Below are 13,406 nucleotides of genomic sequence, written 5' to 3' on the forward strand. Positions count from 1 at the left end.
GGGAGCCGGAGCAGAGAGGAGAAGGGGGAAAAAGAAAAGAGGGAAGCAAGACAGTGACAGCCATGAACTGGGGACAAAGTGCACACACTTAGCGGCAGGTCCGCACAGCTGTACCCTGAAGAGAATGGGCCTCCAGACATGCCTGCCGCTGAGTGGCGGCAAACCTTTCTGGTTTTGTGCGTCTCCCAGGGAATAAAAGGCGTTAACGGCTTCTGGAGGTGGGACAGCACAGAGAGAACAGACATGAATACACAGGACACACTTTTTTCTTGAAATGGACTTTTCTGATTATAAAAGTAGCATAAACTATTTGTAGAAAATAGATTTCCATCATGCAAGGAACAGTAGTGTTAATAGTTATTTCTAGTCCTTTTTCTCTACATGTGTTTATATTTTACATGCAGATAGAAACAGGTCATATCAGGATCAGTGGTTCAGCTAGCATACACAGAGTTTGACATTTGACTCTAAGCTGCAGGAGAGCAAAGGCTGTGTCTGATTGGGTTCACTGATTCCTTCGGTCACAACCAGCATGACATCCCCTAACTAGATGCCAGGCCCTGCTCTACACACTGAGAGACAAGAGCACAGTCCGTGTGCATGTCATGTGCACATGCTGGTGGGGGAAGCAGACAGAAAGCGTAAGCGAAGCAGGGGAGGACATGGAGACAGAGGCCTGTTTCTGCCCTGCACGAGCACGCACCCACGTTCCCGTGCCTTTTACATTATTTACACGGGGCAGGAAGGAAGGCTCTGATCAGGAAGCATCTAAGAGGAGACCTGAAGGTAGTAGAACGTGAGGCTCCTGTCTTGGGAAGAACCCTCCAGGCAGAGGGAGCAGCAAATATAAAAGATGAGGACAGAAGAGCAAGGGAAGCCATAGCCAAAGGAAGTGGGCGACGGAGGTGGCAGGAGAGGGACAGGGAGGGGGTGGGGCCAGAGCAAGTGTGGCTGGGGGAGCATCGTGAGGACTGTGCCCAGTTGCAGCAGGCCACCTGCTGGATGGCCCCAGTGATGCTTTCCTCCTAACCAAGAGGATACTGTGGAAATGATCGTGTGTGAATAAGGGGCTGGGCCACAAAGGACACTATGGCTTCCACCTCGTTCTCCTGGATCACTCACTTTGGTCGCCATGTTGTGAGGACGCTCAAGCAGCCTAGTGCTGAGGTCCAAATGGGGAAGAGCTGAGGCCTCCCACCAACAGCCCGTACCAATGTGCCCCCCTCCTCACCCCAGGAGGGCAGTGGCAGAGTCTGCTGCAGGGAGAAGGAAGGTGAGCTGTAAGGGAGGAACAGGATTCTGCTGAGTCAGCCCCGGAATGGTCCAGGCAGAGGATGATGTTTGGATGGAAGGTGCAAGGGCAAGTGGAGAGAAGGTCAGATTCCAAATCTGGAAAGTAGCAGACAGAATCTGTTAAAGGCTCGTGTGAGGAAGTACTTGAAAAGAGAGGAGTCGAGAATGAATCCAAGAGTTTTCTCTTGGTCAGTCCAAGAGTGCACCTGCCCTTTCCTGAGACATCTCGTGTTGCTGTGTGAGTCTGTGCTGCCCTGGACACTCATGCGGAGAAGTTGCTTACTGGCAGGTAGATGTCTGGACCTGGGTGTCAGGGAGGGCTCTGGGCTGGAGGTGGTGGGGTGGTCAGCTGCTAATTACTACCAGGGCTTCCTCATAGCATAGGTTTCCAAACTGACTGGCAATTCCTTCATTAAAATTCCATCATGGCATGGTTATCTGTCTTCGTTAAATAAATTGAGAAGCTTTACCTTTTTCTCTGTGTTCTGGGAGAGTTCGTATATCTCAGTAATTTTTGGTTGCTTGAAAATTAGAAGAGTTAAAAGGAATGGAAATACGGATATTAAAATAGATACAGATGAGAAAAGAGGTATGAGGTAATTCTATGTGAATCTTTGTTACTAAATTGGAAACCAGCCAAGAAGTTGAGAAATTCTTAAAAACATAAAACTAGGGGGGCTTCCCTGATGGCGCAGTGGTTGAGAGTCTGCCTGCCAATGCAGGGGACACGGGTTCGAGCCCTGGTCTGGGAAGATCCCACATGCCGCGGAGCAACTGGGCCCGTGAGCCACAATTACTGAGCCTGCGCGTCTGGAGCCTGTGCTCCGCAACAAGAGAGGCCGCGATAGTGAGAGGCCCGTGCACCGCGATGAAGAGTGGCCCCCCGCTTGCCACAACAAGAGAAAGCCCTCGCACAGAAACGAAGACCCAACACAGCCATAAATTAATTAATTAATTAAACAAATTAATTAATTAATTAATTAAAACAAAACAAAACATAAAACTGAAGGGAATTCCCTGGCGGTCCAGTGGTTAGGACTCGGCACTTTCACTGCCAGGGCCCAGGTTCAATCCCTGGTCAGAGAACTAAGATCCCACAAGCCGCACCGTGCAGCCAAAAAAAAAGAAAAGAGAAGAAAAACCATGAAATTGAAATAGTGTCGAAAGGAGAAACATTAGCTATTTAAAAGCCTGCAACGACTCCGCATCACGGCAGGTCCTGCCAGCCTCACACTGGTGGCCTTTTGTTACTCAAACATCCCTCCCTCCTGCCACCCTAAAGGGAACACTGGCTGGACCCTGGTGACCCCACGAGGTCTTTCAACAGATGAGGGACTCTGAGGCCTAACAACTTCGCCGCAGCCCCACAATGGCTGGACAGCACAAGGGCAGGCCCAGCCAGGGAGCAGGGTTACTGGCTGGGCTCCCTGCTGCCCCCCACCCCCAGGAGCTGGGCACTCACAGGCCAGCGAGCAGGTCCGTTTCTCCTTGAGTGTCCTGGGTGGGGGCCAGGCTGCCAGCCCCTTCAGCCAGTATCTGCCGGATCAGGTCTTCATCTGGAGGGAGCAAAATGTGTCAGCCCTGGAGCCTTCCTGGGGGGAGCTGGGGGACACCACCCTCCCCACCCCTGCTCACCCACCTGAAGCTGAGAAGTATTTGGCAGGTGAGGAGGGGCTGACCAGGGAGAGACTGTCATCCTCTGGGCCCGGCATGCGGCCCATCCGGCCCCGGGCCAGCCGCTGCAGGGTGCTGCCCATGACGGACGGGTCACTCAGCAAGTCTGGCCAACTGAGGGTGCCTTCGCTGGATGGCCAGCACACCAGGCTGCAGGCGACAGGTCAGCAAGGGGAGCCCGGGGGACACATCTGCACACACACCCAACCCAAGTCCCGTCACACGTGGACACATGGGGCTGCTGAGCAAACACTCCCGGGACAGTGCCACGACACACGGACGAGGATATGTGACGCAGCACATGAGAGGCGCAGCTGACCTACAGGAGAGACGGCTCACGTTTTCTCTAGGGACCCCCACCTTTTAGAATCCTCCACAAATAAGTCGTGTTTCATTTGTCCAGCAAAGGCCTGTGGAGAAGCACAGAGGAAACCTGATTCCAGGCTGCCCAGAACACAACCCCATCCGGGCAGGCCCTGGGGAGCCCGCACCTCAGCACCGAGTCCCGGGAAGGCAAGTACGGAGCTGTCCAGCACAGATGAGTCCAGGCAGCTGTCCATGTCCAGTGCCTGCGGCCCTGCTGGTGTGGGGCTCGGGCCCCCGGCCACCTGCAGGAGAGGCAGGCGGTCAGTGGGAGGCAGCTTGGGCCCCTGCTGTGGGGAGGCATGCTTGCTCCTGGCAGGCAGAATCTAGAGCAGTGCTGTCCTGGAGAATGTTCTAGATGCACACATTCTACACCTACACTGTCCATCACAGGAACCACTCGCCACGTGCCAATACAGAACACCTGAAGTGTGGCTGGTGTAATGGAGAAACTGAAGTTTTAATTTTATCTAATTTTAATCAACTTAAATATAAACAGCCAGGGACTTCCCTGGTGGCGCAGTGGTTAAGAATCCGCCTGCCAATGCAGGGGACACGGGTTCGAGCCCTGAGCCGGGAAGATCCCACATGCTATGGAGCAGCTAAGCCCGTGCGCCACAACTACTGAGCCTGTGCTCTAGAGCCCGTGAGCCACAACTACTGAGCCCGCGTGCCACAACTACTGAAGCCTGTGCGCCTAGAGCCTGTGCTCCGCAACAAGAGAAGCCACTGCAATGAGAAGCCCGTGGACCAAAACGAAGAGTAGCCCCCACTCGCCGCAACTAGAGAAAGCCTGCGCGCAGCAATGAAGACCCAACGCAGCCAAAAAGAAAAAAAAAAAATATATATATATATATAAAAATAAATATACACACACATACATATATATAAAAACAGCCACACACGGGAAATTCCCTGGCGGTCTACTGGTTAGGACTCCGTGCTTCCACTGCAGAGAGCGTGGGTTCGATCCCTATTTGGGGAACTAAGATCCTGCATGCCCCGTGGCGTGGCCAAAAATTTTAAAAAAACAAAAAACAACCCCCCTGCCCCCCCAAAAAAACCCAGCCACATACAGCTAAGGATGTTCATTCTGGGTTCCTGGGGGAAATGCCACTTGTCATGGTGTATGACCCTTTCTTATGAGACGTGGGCATCAGCCGGTTCCCCAGCCAGTCCTGTTTGCTTGAGTGGTGTCAGCAGTGACCCCTGTTCACTCCTGATTCTGACACCCTGCATCTCTCCCCCGGCTCCTGACCCCTCTCTGGCTGCCATACTTAACAGCACAGCCTTCGGCAGGGGCAGCCGTGCCCACGCTCCAGGAGCCCCGCCCACCTTGCTCCGGGACATCCGGAAGAGGAACAGGATGGCCAGGTAGACGGGGTAGACAACCAGGCTGGACACCAGGCCGACGGCGATGATGTCGATGCTCAGTGGGATCAGACTGGACGCGGGCCCCATACTGTGGCAGGAGAGGAGAGACGGGGCCGGCTTGGGGGGTGGGGCAGGAGGGACTGGGGGTTGGGCAGAGGGAGGGCGTGCCGACCCCCACAGCACCCACCTGTAGGTAGCGTCTCCCACGGCACCGTACCACACGGCGTTGGCACCCAGGAAGAGGCAGATGAGGAGGATGCAGCACGTGGCTCGCTGGACACGTGTAAAGCGGCTCCGAGGTGGCCGGTCCCACATGGAGAGCCAGACGTGCTTGTCAAAGAAGCCGCGCTGCAGTTCGGCCACCAGGAGGCGCTGGAACCGCCGCAGGGCCACATCACCTGGGCGGGGACAGGAGGGCTTCAGGAGATCCCAGGGCCAGGCGCCCCACCCCCCCCCACCCCCACCCCATGGCCTGCCACCGGGGCAGGGCCTTACTTGCCGCCAGCACCTCCTTCTCCACCAGGCCCCCGTTGGCCTCCGTCTCCACTGACAGCCAGTCGTTGACCAGGAAGAAGGTGCTGCGGGCGTTCTGCAGGTCCCTGACGATGATGTGCTGCAGGAACCAGGCAGGGCTCAGCCCTGCGGAGGGGAGGGGCAGGGCGGTCAGGGCTGGGTGGGCAGCAGAGGGGTGGGGGCGGCAGCAGCGGGGCCCCCAGACCTTTGTTGTCATGCCACACGCGGATCTTCCACACGCTGCCCAGGCTGTGTGGGGTGGCGATCTGGAAGATGTCCAGGCTGTTGCGGTGGAAGGCTCCGTCCCCATCCAGGTGCCGGTGGCCGCTGCGGCTGTCTGCCCCGTACAGCATGATGCCCACATGAGCTGTGGTCCCTGGAGGACAGAGGGACAGGGGGCAGGACTCTGGGTTTGCCGCCCACCAGACACTGACGCCGGGCGAGTCTGCCCTGACAACCTTCCTTCGACAGGCACAGGCAGCCCTCGCCCTGCGGCTCTGATACAAACGGATCTCAGTCGCCTCAAACCGTTAAATGAACGGCCCCCAGTGACACAATTCAAATGCCAGTTGTGGTGGTACCTTAACTGCAAGTAACAGCGTGGAACATGAAGGTGGCTGCCAGCCTTCAGTCCGCTACATAAGAGATGCATGTCCTGATGGGTGACGTCACCTCTCCCAGAGGCTGCTGGTGACCAGTCACCATACACCTCTCAGTCCCCACACGGACCACCAAGTGCACAGCAGTGTTGCCTCCATGTCCCTAGCGATAAACCTACACGACGTTTTATAAAAGTGGGTCATCAACACAGAGGACCAGAAAAAAATTTAAAAACTAAAAATAAAAGAGAAGGACTTCCTTGGTGGCGCAGTGGTTAAGAATCCGCCTGCCAATGCAGGGGACACGGGTTCGAGCCCTGGGCCAGGAAGATCCTACATGTCATGGAGCAACTAAGCCCGTGTAACACAACTACTGAGCCTGAGCTCTAGAGCCTGCAAGCCACAACTACTGAGCCTGCGTGCTGCAACTACTGAAGTCTGCACACCTAGAGCCCGTGCTCCACAAGAGAAGCCACCACAGTGAGAAAGAAGCCCGCGCACCGCAATGAAGAGTCGCCCCCCACTCACCTCAACTAGAGAAAGCCTGCGCAAGCAGCAACGAAGACCCAACGCAGCCAAAAAAAATTAAAAAATAAAAATAAAAGAGAGAACCGGGTAACAAAGATGAAAGCACAGCAAAGAAAAGAAAAATGGTACCAAGGAAGCGAACTTTGCATCAAAGGCAAACACATGACTGAAGAAACAGCCAACCACGGGGCCGCTGTCGCTGATGCTGCCGCTGCCCCAGGGGCTCTGGAGAGGCCGTCGCTGACAGCAAACTCACCAACATGAGAGCAATGGTTGCGACAAAAAGGATGAAGACGTCACATAGCAATGGATGCCGGCAAAAACTTCACGTAGAAAGAACTCTCAGAGGTACTTCACAGTGAGGAGAGCACGACAAGAGGTCGGCAGCAAAGTGTCCGCTGGCCGAGGCACAAAGATGCCCCCTCAGGTGGCAATTACAGATGAGAAGGCAAGCGCTGCTCAAACTACTCTTGGTAAGTTTCCCACAAAGAAATAAGGCACTTTAGTTCTCAGCGTCTAACGCTTTATGTTACACTATACTAACTCCACATCATCACGTTTCTTTCCACATTTTTAACCAAGAGTTCAAGAGCTTTTGATGTCTTGAAAACAATCTTTTCACCAGGACGACTTATTACCATTTAATAATCATTTCCCACACCAATCGTCAGGCTGTTCCACCCGGCTGCGCACGTCAGCAGCTGCCCACAGGGACTACGAGCCCACTGCGTGCCCACAGGTCGCTGTGCAGATGAACGAGCTGCTGCCTGGCACAGCCATGGTGACCCAAACCCCTGCTGGAAGCCACCCCTCTATTACAAGAGTCCCCGTCGGGAAGGCAGCCCCCCTCACCTGAGCCCCGGCCCCAGCCGGTCTTGACCAGGATCTCATACTTGAAGCGGCCCCCCTTCCCGCAGAACGGGATGACGCGGACCCGGCTGACGTCCAGCTGGTCCAGCTTACGCAGGATCACAGCCGTGACCACGTAGGTCACCAGGCACACAGTGCACGTCAACAGGACGATGTAGTTCACGCTTGAGGCTGGCTCCTGGGGAGACAGAGCCGTCAGGCCCCAGGGGCGCAGCCCAGCCCTCGCCTGCTCAGGGTGGAGCCGGGGCTCCCCAGCAGTCCAAGGATGCAGCACCACTCACGGGGAAGATGAAGTGGACGTGGCTGGGAGGCACAAAGAGACTGGCACCGAAGGCGGTGAGGTGGCGGGTGAGGCAGACAGCCTGGCTGGGCGAGGTCTCCTCTAGGGGCACGAGGCCCTCCGTCCGCCATGCCATCTCCTTCTCGCTGAAGTACTGGCAGAGGGACGTGTACAGACCCACAGACACCTCCAGTGCTGACCATCGGAAGTGGCTGGTCAGGTTCAGGTAGTAGCTCGTGCCCAGATCTCTGGTCCTGGGAGAATTGGGGGGTGTCATGGCCAGACCTGGCCTGGCCCGCTCCCCAAACCCCACAGGGAGCCCCCGGGCCCTGGCACGTACAGAACCGATCATGTCCACCTGCCCTCAGAGACCAGCCCCACCCCGCCAACAAGTCCCACTGCTCCCAGGTCCAGGGCAGGACGTGCTCACCCCGGGGCGATGAAGAAGGTGTAAGGCCTGTGGTCGTCGCCTGCCAGGACCTCCAGGCTGATCCTCCTGCTGGCGGAGCAGTTGTGCTCGTTGGGCCAGGGCATAGCGTGCAGGTAGGCGGCCAGGTAGGGCTCAGGCTCCTCCGGCAGGTAGTGCTCTGCAGGTGGCACGTGCAGGCTCAGACCCCTGCCCAGGCAGCTCACACACCCCAGGGGACAATCCCGGAAGCCCTCCCCAGCCGCCCTGCTGCCCTCCCGCCAGGCCCCCACGGCCCCATAAAACAGGAGACAGACTTTACCGAAGGCCACAAGTTGGGGGTGCCCGCGAGAAACGCCTGTTCACCTGGCCACCCCACTGCCCCACACAGGCTGGGCCACGGGAGGGAAGAGGAGGCCGCCCACCGAGGGCCCCGCCACGCCACGCACCGTTCAGCACCATGAAAGTAAGCTGCAGGTGAAGCCCGGCCTCGGGGTTGCTGTTCTCGGGGGTGACCACGACACTGACTGAGGCCTGGGGCTGGACGACGGCGGAGCCAGCAAGGATGCGGTGGCCCTGGGCAGCCTGGTCTGAGTTGTTAGGCACCTTCACGGTGATGGCGCGCTCTGAGGCCAGCTGCCCAATGGGGATCTGGGTGCCGGCCTGTGTCTGGAAAGCCATGGACGCCACCTTGGTGGAGACAGTGTAGTTGCTGATGTAGCCAAAGGGGAAGGGGTTGGAGTCGACGAGGAGGATGAGTTGCACCACATCACTGAGGTTGGACAGGGCCCCGCTGAAGGCTGCGGGGATGGAGAAGTGGCAGCCGGGGCCCGAGGCGTCGCCCTGGCACAGCAGACTCAGCGGGTCCGAGCGCTTGCCCTGTGCCACGATCTCTTCACCCGCCAGGGTCAGGGGCTCCTCGTTGAGCACACGGGAGCGCATGAGGATGCCCATGAGGGCCGACGAGAGCTGGTAGGCCCTGGACGCCACCAGTAGCGACGGTGGTTCTGCCCCCAGCTCCGAGGGCTGTGGGCCCTGCACGTCCGAGCTGGCCAGGTGGATGAGGTCACCTACGGATAGGAGAGATTAGGGGGAGAAGTGGGGAGAGGGATCATGGGGAAAGGTCAGGGGGAGAGGTATGGTTAGGGGAGAGGTCTGGTGGGGGAAGAGGTGGCAGAGAGGTTGGGGGAGAGGTTGGGGGGAGAGGTCCGGTGGGGGGCAGAGACTGGAAGGTGGGTAGAGGTGAGGGAGAGGTGGGGGAAGGTCCGGGGAGCAGCAGGCGCCCACACCTGTGATGTTGAGGATGCTGTCGGCGATGGCAGTGGGCGTCCTGGTGCCCGCGGCGGTCTCGGCCTGCAGGATGCGCATCATGCCCTCTAGCTTGTGCAGTGTCTTCTTCAGGCACGAGCGGCACACGAATTCCCAGCTGGACACCTGCAGGGAGCCCATCACCATGTCCAGCCCCACTCCAGCCTGGCTAACCCAGGCCAGGTAGGGGCCACTCAGCAGCAGCTCCCCCCACTTCTGCCCCTCAGCCCAGCTCAGCTCCGCCATGCTCGCTGTGATCTTGGAGCAGCCTCTGTGACGGTGGCCTCCCCACCTCCGTGGAGCCGTTCCAAACCACCTTTCATGTTGCAGCTGGAAAATCCATGCCAAACACGGCTACAACCATGGGCATCTCTGCCAGGAGCCCTTCAGTGGCTCTTCCCCACACACAGGCAGAGTTCAAGGTAACGTGGCCCCACGGGCCACCCCAGCCACGCACACAGCCAAGTAAGCCAGGTCGCAGACAGGGCGACCCCCACCCAGAAGACCTTCCCTTCCCTTCTCCTCCACGAGGCCTCGGCAGCAATCCCCTGCCACCCTGAGCACAGTCCCCCCTGCCGTCAAGACAGAGCCCAGCCCAGCCCGGTTGCTGAGTCCTAGGCGAGGGTGGCGGGGTCAGGTGTAACCACAGGCCCACAGGCGAGAGCACAGAACAGCCTCGCCCCTCCCCACACCTGAGCCTTGTGCCCTGGACCCCTGCAGGGTCACCCTGGGGGGCACCTGTGGCTCACGCTGGGACAGCTGAGAACGGGAACGTGGCCACACAGACTTGGCTGGGAAAGGAGCTCTCGGGTCGTCAGGGTTGGGGGCCCAGGGCTGCCGCAGGGCCCGTGTCTCGTCCTACCGTGCACTGGGCCAGGGCGGCCGCAACCTGCTGGATGTCGTCCACGGTGTTGACCCGCAGGGAGACCAGGGTCTCAGTGACGTTCTTGCGTATCTGGGCGCGCAGCTGCCGCCTGGGGTCTGGCTCTGCCGCCGTGGCCAGGGCCTGCTCGTACTGCAGGCACAGGGGAGCCGTCAGCAGGAGATGGGCAGCCCTGCCCACAGTGCAGGCCAGCCAAGGGCAGGCATCTCGGCCGCTGCCTAATACCAGTGGCGACTCGAGCCCTGTGTCAAGGGCAAAAGGGGCGTTCCCCAGGACCCCACGTGGGGACTAGGGGCACGAGGAGAGGAGGGGGCACGAGGAGAGGAGAGGGCAGCCTGGCACTGGGGAGGGCCCCGCAAGTGGGTGCTGCTGGGAGCAGCAGTGGTACCGAGGCTCTGGTCAGGAGAGGGTGTCTGGGCCACCCCCAGCACAGAGGCCAGTGCAGGAGGGGCTCCTCGGCCACACTGACCTCGTTGAGCACAGCGATGAGGGCTAGCGAATACTCGATGACGTGCTGGGGGTCGGCCTGGCGCAGCAGCCCAGGTAGCGTGCTCTCTGTGAGGCTGTACAGCCAGGGCGTGAGATCTGGGGGGCCGTCAGGGGACTCTCCGGGGGGCTCTGGCAGGGTGATGGCCAGAGACCTGTGGGCAGAGGTTGTGGATGAACAGGTGGCGGGCCCCCCTCCCACCCCCGGCCAGGCCCTGTTCCACGGGCACAGGCTCACCTGTTGAGGGCGACCACGGCGGCACCCAGCTGGTCCTGCACAACCACAGCCAAGCCCACCACAAAGTGGGGCGCAAAGCCGGGCGGCAGCACGGCCCCATAGATGGAGAGGCTGCCCTTGTAGACACAGAACTCCTCGCAGTGGCCCTGGCGACAGCGCCGCAGCAGCAGGGCATACACCAGTGGAGCACCTGCGTCCTCCTCGTCCTGCCAGCCTGTGGGCCCCCAGGGCATCAGCGGGGTCCCCACATGCCCCCCATCACCAGGGCTCCATGGCTGTACTCACCCACACACTCGAAGTGCACCTTGGTGGTGAGGGCGCGCACGGCCTCGAGCGGGAAGAGGCGGCAGGAGCCCCCCAGTGGAGGGCGGTTCGGGGCGAGATGGATGGAGGCGCAGCCCTGCTCCTGGCCTGAGCGGCCCAGCACCGTGAGCGTGAATGTGTAGCCCTCGCCGTCCCGCAGCACGCCGCGCCGCACCACCAGCCGCATGCCTGCACTGCCCGTGGACGTGGTTGTCTCGTCCAGCACCAGCGTCTCATTGCTAAAGCTGTGCGCGGCCCAGCGCTGAGGGGGCACCCAGATCGCAGGTGCTCAGGGGTGGGTCTCCCCCAGGCCCCCCCCACCTTAGGTCCCCACCCGGGGCCCCCTGCTCACCCCGCGCTCGGAGCCCCCGCCACAGTTGTCACAGCGGCCCTCCAGGTACACGTAGGAGCTGCGGCTCACTGCGTACACCGCCTGCGCCTTGCAGGACACACACTCCAAGGACACGATGGGTACCCGGCCCCTCCGGATCAGCACCTGGAGGCCGGGCAGGATTAGAGAGAGACATGCCCACCCTGGCCAGGAGCCTCCAGATTGGGGCTCTGCTCCTGAGGCCCAGACCCTTGAGTCTGCCCCATGTGGCGGGTGGTAGCGAAACCCACGGAAGGGCAGGGCTCCTGCCCCTGCCACCCTCCCACCTGCAGAAGCTCCTCTCAGGCCCAACCAACTCCTAAGTCAGCCCGAAGCCCAGGTTCTGTGTGGCCATGAGCTCAGCCCTCACCCAGGATATTTACGTCACTTTGTGACTCCTAGGATTAGCGAGGGGCAGTGGGGGGGGAGGATAGGGGGAGGAGGGAATTTAATGAAGCTCAGACCATGATGGGCTTATCTTCTGCAGCACCCCGGGCCGGTCTTGGGCCTGGCACATAGCAGGCACTCGACAGGTGCTCGGCTACAAACGGATAGATAAACAGAGGCATGAAGGTATGGATGGACGAGTGTCCGCGTGGGGACAAGCATAGCTCAGCTCAGCGCGGCCCCATCTGAGCCTCGCACTGCTCTCTGCACTGGGGGTGGGGCCCACATCAGAGAGCCCCAGACGGCCACTCCAGGCAGAAACCTGGCATGGGGGACGGACACCCCATCCCGGGCACCAGCAGGGCCTGATGCACCCGCTCCTGTTACAGCAGCAGGAGTGGTGCCATGGGGCCAAGCATACATGGTCCTGACCACTTGGCGGCTTAGAGAGGGAGAGAGAGCGTGCTCTACACACAGGCAAGAACAGGCCCTCCCCATTCAGGGAGGGGACACCATGCTCTGGGGAAAGGACGTGTCTCCTCGCTGTTGGCCTTCAGGGCTGCGGAGATAGTAAATTTCTCACAAACCACTAGGGCCTGTGCTGCGCCTCTAAGCTTCATGTGCAGCTATGGCCTTTTTAGAAGAAAGCAATGCCAGATGAGCATCTCATTAAGTAGAATTAGCACCAAGAGTAATAATAACTTAAAAGCAATAGCTTCTAGAAGCACTAAAACAAAAAACTAAAAAACCAAAAAAAACCTTAAAAATGGGTGCTCGGGAACTTCCCTGGTGGCGCAGTGGTTAAGAATCTGCCTGCCAATGCACGGGACACAGGTTCGGGCCCTGGCCCGGGAAGATCCCACATGCCACGGAGCAGCTAAGCCCATGCGCCATAACTACTGAGACTGTGCTCTAGAGCCCGTGAGCCACAACTACTGAGCCCGTGTGCCACAACTACTGAAGCCCATACGTCTAGAGCCCGTGCTCTGCAACAAGAGAAGCCACCACAATGAGAAGCCTGCACACCACAACAAAGAGTAGCTCCCACTCACCGCAACTAGAGAAAGCCCACGCGCAGCAACAAAGACCCAACACAGCCAAAGATAAATAAATTAAAAAAAAAAAAAAAAATGGGTGCTCAGTACTATGTGCAGGCAGGGGCCCTGTGCACTCAGCCTCTCTGGCAGTCCCCCCTACCCTGGGGGCCGGTAGCTCCACCCAGGGCTGGGCCAGGGCAGCACCCACCGTCTGGTTGGTGACCTCCTCCTTGCGGCCTGCCTTCCATACAGTCAGGTTGAAGGTGTACTCCACACCGGCTTGCAGACGCTCCCGGGGGATGGTGACCACGCTGCTCCCACGGGGCCCGAAGTTCAGCGCACACCCGCCAGTCTCACTCTGCAGTCCATAATGGGGTGGTGGGAGGGGGGGCGCACGGGGGTGAGACCCTAGGCCTGCCTCCAATTAGAGCCTGGCCCAGGGACGGCTGGGAAGACCCCTCACCCTGCTGGGATGGAGCCCACCAGGCACTCAG

The 13,406-nt window shown here is 59.3% G+C and overlaps 1 protein-coding gene across 7 annotated transcripts in view; it reads right to left on the minus strand.

Moving 5' to 3' along the window:
- Positions 1–13,406, minus strand: part of PKD1 (polycystin 1, transient receptor potential channel interacting) — a 48,008-nt gene that overhangs the window by 5,961 nt on the left and 28,641 nt on the right. For 4 of the 7 annotated variants that reach the window (XM_059898838.1, XM_059898837.1, XM_059898840.1 and 1 more), the window contains exons 16-34: positions 13,121–13,270; positions 11,471–11,614; positions 11,101–11,380; positions 10,816–11,029; positions 10,561–10,732; positions 10,071–10,223; positions 9,190–9,334; positions 8,350–8,970; positions 7,925–8,081; positions 7,496–7,748; positions 7,197–7,392; positions 5,423–5,593; positions 5,200–5,343; positions 4,892–5,102; positions 4,666–4,792; positions 3,459–3,575; positions 3,328–3,377; positions 2,933–3,117; positions 2,756–2,849 (exon numbers count right to left, since the gene is read on the minus strand). In XM_059898838.1, the coding sequence (XP_059754821.1) occupies positions 2,756–2,849; positions 2,933–3,117; positions 3,328–3,377; positions 3,459–3,575; positions 4,666–4,792; positions 4,892–5,102; positions 5,200–5,343; positions 5,423–5,593; positions 7,197–7,392; positions 7,496–7,748; positions 7,925–8,081; positions 8,350–8,970; positions 9,190–9,334; positions 10,071–10,223; positions 10,561–10,732; positions 10,816–11,029; positions 11,101–11,380; positions 11,471–11,614; positions 13,121–13,270 (3,584 nt within the window). Of the gene's footprint in view, positions 1–5; positions 1,390–2,755; positions 2,850–2,932; positions 3,118–3,327; positions 3,378–3,458; positions 3,576–4,665; positions 4,793–4,891; positions 5,103–5,199; positions 5,344–5,422; positions 5,594–7,196; positions 7,393–7,495; positions 7,749–7,924; positions 8,082–8,349; positions 8,971–9,189; positions 9,335–10,070; positions 10,224–10,560; positions 10,733–10,815; positions 11,030–11,100; positions 11,381–11,470; positions 11,615–13,120; positions 13,271–13,406 lie in introns of those variants that run through there. The other 3 variants (XR_009497775.1, XR_009497776.1, XM_059898841.1) reach the window with 2 other exon arrangements.

The sequence above is a fragment of the Balaenoptera ricei genome, chromosome 15 (assembly GCF_028023285.1).
Source record: "Balaenoptera ricei isolate mBalRic1 chromosome 15, mBalRic1.hap2, whole genome shotgun sequence".
Lineage (NCBI taxonomy): Eukaryota > Metazoa > Chordata > Mammalia > Artiodactyla > Balaenopteridae > Balaenoptera > Balaenoptera ricei.